The sequence below is a fragment of the Myotis brandtii genome, unplaced genomic scaffold, assembly GCF_000412655.1.
Source record: "Myotis brandtii unplaced genomic scaffold, ASM41265v1 scaffold344, whole genome shotgun sequence".
NCBI classification, from domain to species: domain Eukaryota; kingdom Metazoa; phylum Chordata; class Mammalia; order Chiroptera; family Vespertilionidae; genus Myotis; species Myotis brandtii.
This window is the reverse complement of record NW_005363247.1, coordinates 621,981-629,000: the sequence shown is the minus strand read 5'-3', so window position 1 is coordinate 629,000 and position 7,020 is coordinate 621,981. Positions and strand designations below refer to the sequence as shown.

Genomic DNA, 7,020 nt, shown 5'->3' with positions numbered 1-7,020 from the left:
GGTTGAGGGCCGTTTTCAGGCTGGCCAAGCCCCCTGGCGATGGAAGCTCCCAGCCTCTCCTTTTTTTCTTTTTCTTTTTTTTATTCTGGGATTTATTTACCTTCTATAATTGAAACTTTGTTGCCTTCAGTGGAGCTCAGAGCCGGCTCCTGCTCGCTCCAGCTCTGTGGCCAGGGTCGGCTGAAAGCAGGTATCTGGGGTTTATTTATCTTCTATAATTGAAACTTTGTTGCTTTGAGTGGAGCTCAGAGCCGGCCGGGAAGCTTGGCTTCCTCCATCACTGGAGAAATCAAGCCTCCTACTCGCTTCAGCTCCGTGGCTGCCAGCCGCCATCTTGGTTGGGTTAATTTGCATATAGTCACTCTGATTGGCTGGTGGGCGTGGCTTAATGCATAGCAGAGGTATGGTCAATTTGCATGTTCGTCTTTTATTAGAGTACACACACACACACACACACACATATATATACCCACCTACATAAGCACCTACGTCACTCACATGGAGCACATACACAGCAGTAATGAAGTGAAACAGTAAAAGAAATTCAAAGGAAAGATAACAATTCCTGACCTTTTATTTGTGGCAAATAATAAAAAATATAAAGCACATATGTACATACGTCGAAATGACAGAACTTTCTTTTTTTTATAAATAAATGGGAGATGGCGATGTAATCATGAAACGATGTATGTCGAGTCCGACGTAACCCAAGGACTGTCTGTATAGAAAAATTATATTGTCTTTTCTTAAAGAAGTTGTCAGTTTTGCACTGATACTAGGGAGAGAAAGTTTAATACAACAAATACTTCTTAAATTATATTAAACTAGAGGCCCATGCACGAAATTTGTGCATGGGTAGGGTCCCTAAGCCTGGCTGGCAATTGGGGCCAATCGGGGCCTTCCTTCCCCTGGCTGCCAGCTACCAGGCCTTCCTTTTTTCCATGCCCACCCCCCCCGGTGGTCAGCACACATCATAGCAAGCGGTCGAACTCCCGGTCAGTTGAACTCCCAAGGGGACAATTTGCATATTAGCCTTTTATTATATAGGATAAACATCACAAGAAACTGAATGAGAGCTATTCCAATTAGTAAAGTGAAATAATAAAGTTTTGAAAGATATTTTATTCAAGTTTTACTTGCCTCTGGTGGTGCAACTGGATAAAGCAATTTTTCTCCTTTAAGCAAACAGGAAACATGACTGTAATAACCTATTAGGTCTGACAGTGAAGAAAAACGTCTTCCACCAATATAGTAATCTCCACACATAGCAATAATCCTATTTGTATAGGAAAAAATACAGTGTAACAAAAACCTTTAGAGATAATTTTGAAGACCAAGTTCCATAATTATAAACCCGTAATTTTCATACTCTTTTAACTGCATCCCTGTATTAAAACACTACTTATTAGTATCTTCACCATATGCTAATTACTTGAGGTTATTTCTTCTGCAAATATATATGCATGCATTTCATAAGAAATATATGTTAACACATAAATCTCAATTACATAATTCATTAAAATATTTATGAATCCATCCTCACATACGTCTTCTCATTTTCCCTATGAATGACTCAACAGCATTTTAATAAAAACCTCTGGCTAAAAGCAGCTTATAGATCTCTTGAAATATTTACACAGTATAATAATTTCCATTCTACATGTGGTACTAATACAGTGCAGAATATAACAGACCTCTTAAAGTTTATATTAAAATCTAAAAATCAAGGTATACAAATTTTATCCATTAACATTATAGGCACTAGATGATTTTTTCAATCATGCCCATAAAAGCAAATAAAATATGTATATATATTTATACATACAGACTTTGATTATCTATATTTGCAAATACCTACATGCCCATTTAATTGAAATAAATATTTGTAAAGAGTTTCAGAACAGTGTAGCTAAAATGAATTAAGGGGCACACACCTTGACTCTTAAAAATTGTTTCCTGTATTTTTTGTTATTCTGTATTTCCACTTTACCACTCAAAGTTTCCTTTTAATTTAAAGAATTTATACTTTAAAAGTAATAATTACATTTGGGATTAGTACAGTAACACCAGTAATGATACTGCTTTTAAACAAAAATATAAACATTCAACGTCTATTCTAAATTGCTGATAAATCATTTAAATGAAAACAAATTTCCTTTTCCATTATTTAAATGTCATTGAGTCATTCACCTTTATTAAAATAGATATTTTTACGAATAGTATAGCAAAACAGCTGTATTATACAGCCTCATAATAGAAATAAAAACTTACCTAAAATGGTTGACAACATTTGTCTGGCTAAGAAATGAAAGTACAAAGGACCCTGGCCTCCGATCACTCTCTCTTATAAGGTAACTGCCAGACTTCCCTGCCTGTCTGAGGCGTTCTTCTGCCATAGTTCTATCGAGTTTTCCATGATACCACCTAAGGGGAAAATTATGAGATTAGAATAAAAATAGCAACCATAAAAATACTAATGATAGTTGAGTTACTAGAAGTTATAAATACCTTTGTAACTTGAACATTTACATTGTACTCTGAAGCAGTTTTTCCAGTTCTAACTCAATTGTTTTTAACTTCTCAGTCTCTCCAGAAGAATTCATTTACTTAGTTTTCAATTTATTCTATAAGCTCAGGCCTAATCATCTCACCTAATTAAGTGCTTCCATTTCTGCCCATCTCTCTACCACCAGATTGTCTGTATGTTCAAGATACAAACACTTACTGCAATCAAATACTTAGAAAAATAAGAGTAAGATGGACAATGGAAACAAATGATTAATTTATTACTTCTCTACATACTAAGGAACCAAGACTGGACATAACAAAGCACATGACATCTGTGAGAAAATAAAACTTTATTCCATTTTAGTGTTTTGCCCTAGAATAGGAAAACAGAATGACACTAACGGCTACTTTCTAATATCCTATTTCATCAATAAGCTGATTATTTACTTTGGTCTTACAATGATCTACTCCATAATGACTCATTTGAACTCAACTCCTCAATACCTTTTGTCGTTTTAACTTTTCTGCTCTCAGTTTAACTACATTCTACCTAACATACTACCAGATGCTCTGTTTAGATGACTGGCTAAAACTCTGGCATCACTTGTACTATGCCTATAAAAGTCTCCTGGATTGACAGAAACAGAAGCATACTTAGAAATAGATTGGAATTTTCATATGGTCATGGTAACAAATCTACAAAGTAATTTTTATGAAATATTTTTACACTTTTAATGTTAGTCACCCAAACATATCCTCTGGTACTTGGACTCTAATTTGACACATTCCAAGGAAAACAATAAACATTGATATTACATTGAGATATTTAATATTTAGAGATAAGTCAGACAAAACTGTGAACTACTATGACTACTTTTGCTATAATAAATGGTTAGTATTATTCTTGACTCCTTAGTTTATTTAAAAAAACAACAACAACACCTTAAACTCCTCAAACTAATTATTTTTAGTTTTCTTCTAAAAACCAACCCATTTACCTGGAAGTCTGTGCATAAGACTGAAATAAAATAATGAAATAATCATGGAATTTCATTATAACTTAATAGGAAAAATAATTTTAAACAGTATTTAGAAGAAGGGAAAGAACAATTAACATTGCATTCCTCTAAGTCTTTCAGCCATTACCTCTGAGGTTATTGACAAGTAAATTTAACTTTGAAGAGCATAGTTTTTTTCATGTTTGTTTTTCAATCTAAAAGGAAAAGTTTAGACTAATGATCATTGAAAGTTCCTTAAAGATCTAAAATTTAACAATATATGATCTGGACAAAATTTTGAAACTCTAGGACAGAAGTTTACTTAGTTGTGAAAATACAGACAGTCCTCGGTTTACATCGGACTCGACATACGTCGTTTCGTGGTTACATCGCCATCTCCCATTTATTTATAAAATAAAATAAAAAGTTCTGTCATTTCAATGTATGTACATATGTGTTTTATGTTTTTTATTATTTATTTACCACAAGTAAAGGTTAGGAATTGTTATCTTCTTTTAAATTTTTTTTTTCTGTTTCACTTCATTACTGCTGTGTATGTGCTCCATGTGAGTGATGTAAGTGCTTATGTAGGTGGGTTCCGACTTACGGCGAAAATCACGTTATGTCACACTGTAGGAACAGATCTCCAACGTAACCCGAGGACTTACTGTACACAGAACTTCCTTAGTATATAAAGCTGGTAATTCTTTATTACAGTGGAGTTACACCAGAGAGCAGATTTATAAATCAAAGACAAAATTAAGGACAATTTTAAGTTCCTATTTTTGTGTACTTGATCTTAAATTCCTGTTGTATTTTATGCAAAATATCAAGATTAAAATATTTTATTCAATTTCCTTTATCTTGTGAACTCACCATGAGACAATAGAAGTACGAGAGGCATTACACAATTACTAATCTATATATATAAAAGCCACTGGTAGCTATGACATGCAATGACCACCAGATTCGTGCACCTGTGGGGTCCCTGGATCTGGCCTGCGGGGATCCAGCCAAAACCAGCCCGCTGCACAGATTCGTGCACTGGTGGGGTCCCTCCGCCTGGCCTACGGAGATCTGGCTGAAACAGGCTTCTGACATCCACTTAGGGGTCCTGGATTGCAAGTGGGCACAGGTCAGGCCGAGGGACCCTATCAGTGCATAAATCTGTGCACCGGGCCTCTAGTATGTGTGTGTGTGTGTGTGTGTGTGTGTGTGTGTGTGTGTCTGTCCAACCAGTAGCTATGATGTGCACTGACCACCAGGGGACAGACGCTCAACACAGGAGCTGCTATGACGCGCACTGGCCATTTAAAAATAAATGGCACCACGGACCCGGTGCTGACAAAACAACACTCAGCTTCCCCCAAGTGGGACACAGGCCTTGCCACCACCCCAGAGTGACACCCCACCAAATCGAAACCAACACTGCCAAGACCCCATGGCACAAAATGCGGCCCACAGCCCAGCCCAACCCAGAAACGGTCGCTGTGGGCACTGGGTAATGACATCACGTAGCCAATGCCTGGCTTCCTCTCCCTAGCAACTAGCATCCTTGGAGTTTCTTCAGCCCAGGAATCCGACTTGCTTTATAGCCAGGTGCAAATATTTTATAGTTTAACAAAAATGTTTGTGAAGCATTTTCCCGTGCATCTCATTTGATCCTCACAGAAGTCCTGGAGTAGGTAGATAGGAGACTCTGTAGAATCCTATTTTCTTTTCATTAGCAAGACACAAATAGCGATATTAAAATATTTCTTCTAATTAATTTCCTTTCAATGTGCACGAATCCATGCACCAGGACACTAGTGTATAATAAATACCTAACTAAACACCTTGACTGATATACTAGTATAACAGATATACTTGTGATTTTTAGTTATATATGTGTACCTTCTGGAAGATCTTGGCATTAAAATGGGTATTAAGTTCAAGACAGAAACATTGATCTAAAATAATAACTTTGGGTAAGAGGATCAACCAAAGGACTTGTATGCATGCATATTAACATAATCAATGGACATGGACACTGGAGCAGTGGGGGCTTGTCCTGGGGAAGGGGGGGGGGGTCAATGGGGAAAAAGAAGACATATGTAATACTTTAAACAATAAAAAATAAAATAAAAATAACTTTGGTTCCTGAATATTACTGACTCCCTTCATGCCCAAAGCTCATAAGCTTTGAACACAAAAAACAAAACATGCCAATTATTGATTATGATTATAAACTGAAATTAAATTGTCCAACAATAAATCCTCAAAAAGTATTAAAACATCCCCCTATTATAAGTGTTGGACTGTTCTATAAAAAAAATCAAATGGTCTTAAAACTTAGAATTTCTTGAATTATCTTTATTGTTTACTTCAAATTATCAAGGTGAATCATAGTAACAAAAACATTTTTAAAGTATCTGCACTGATATTTTAAAGTTACTATTGAAGCATAAAAAGAACTTCAATTAAACTGTTACCGTATACAGCCTTTATTTTATTTTAAAAATTAGAAATAAAAAGAAATCATTAGTATCATATTAGATAAAAATAATCATTTTATTTAAATTGAGTATAGCATCAGGATATGCAGCTAAAACTGTTTTATAAATCACAAATCTAATGTGATATAACTTGATTTAAATACTTCACAGATTTACAGAACCTATGTAAACTATATATCCTGATCATTAGTCCTTGGGTCTACTTTCAAACGATATCTCTCAATCTTTTTTAACCTATGATTTTTTTGATAAACATAAAAATTTCACCTACCAGGAGATTGAAAGTCCCCAGTTGGCAATTTCTCATAAAGAATCATTATATATTATATTTAACCTCAACTGCCAAAAACATACTATCTTTGAGAAATCTATAATTTATTCTACATAAAAAATGTGTAATATGCTTCTCAAAACATGATCCCCATACCAAAGATATAACACTCCCTAAGTAGTCACTTCCTTAGTGGATATCTGCCTAAAAAATTCAATTTAATAAAAATGCTACACTTAATCATTATTCAAATAGTTACAGTAGCATCAATACAAGCAAATGAAAGAAAACACTTTAAATATTTACAATCAAAGCTTTATATCTCTTTAATGATAATCTTGCTGGTAACTGTTTTCAAATAAACAAGAGTAAGAAATGCAATTGGAATCTAGAATATTTACAAAAACACAAAGTGAAGGGTTATATTAGGGGTATGAAGATACTCTAAGTGTAATGTGAAGATTACCATTTATCTGTGGGCTAAAACACCTAAATTAAATTTTCTACTCTGCTTATATCAGTGGCAATTATAACTCACAGAATGAACCTGGCACATCTACACTAATAAAAGAGAAACATGGTAATTGGCGTACGACCGCTACCCTTTTCATTGGCTAATCAGTGAGTATATGCAAATTAACTGTCAGCCAAGATGGCAGCCAGCAGCCAGGCACTGAAGCGAGCAGGGAGGCTTGCTTGCTGCAGACTCCAACGTTCACCGCCTCACTTGCCGGCCTCTCAGTTGCAA

At 35.2% G+C, this 7,020-nt stretch overlaps 1 protein-coding gene across 1 annotated transcript in view; it reads right to left on the bottom strand.

Moving 5' to 3' along the window:
* RASA1 (RAS p21 protein activator (GTPase activating protein) 1) overlaps nt 1-7,020 on the bottom strand; it is a 124,002-nt gene that overhangs the window by 70,824 nt on the left and 46,158 nt on the right. The window contains exons 2-3 of the mRNA XM_014543945.1: nt 2,272-2,424; nt 1,141-1,276 (exon numbers count right to left, since the gene is read on the bottom strand). Of these exons, the coding sequence (XP_014399431.1) occupies nt 1,141-1,276; nt 2,272-2,396 (261 nt within the window). The 5' untranslated portion in view covers nt 2,397-2,424. The remainder of the gene's footprint in view (nt 1-1,140; nt 1,277-2,271; nt 2,425-7,020) is intronic.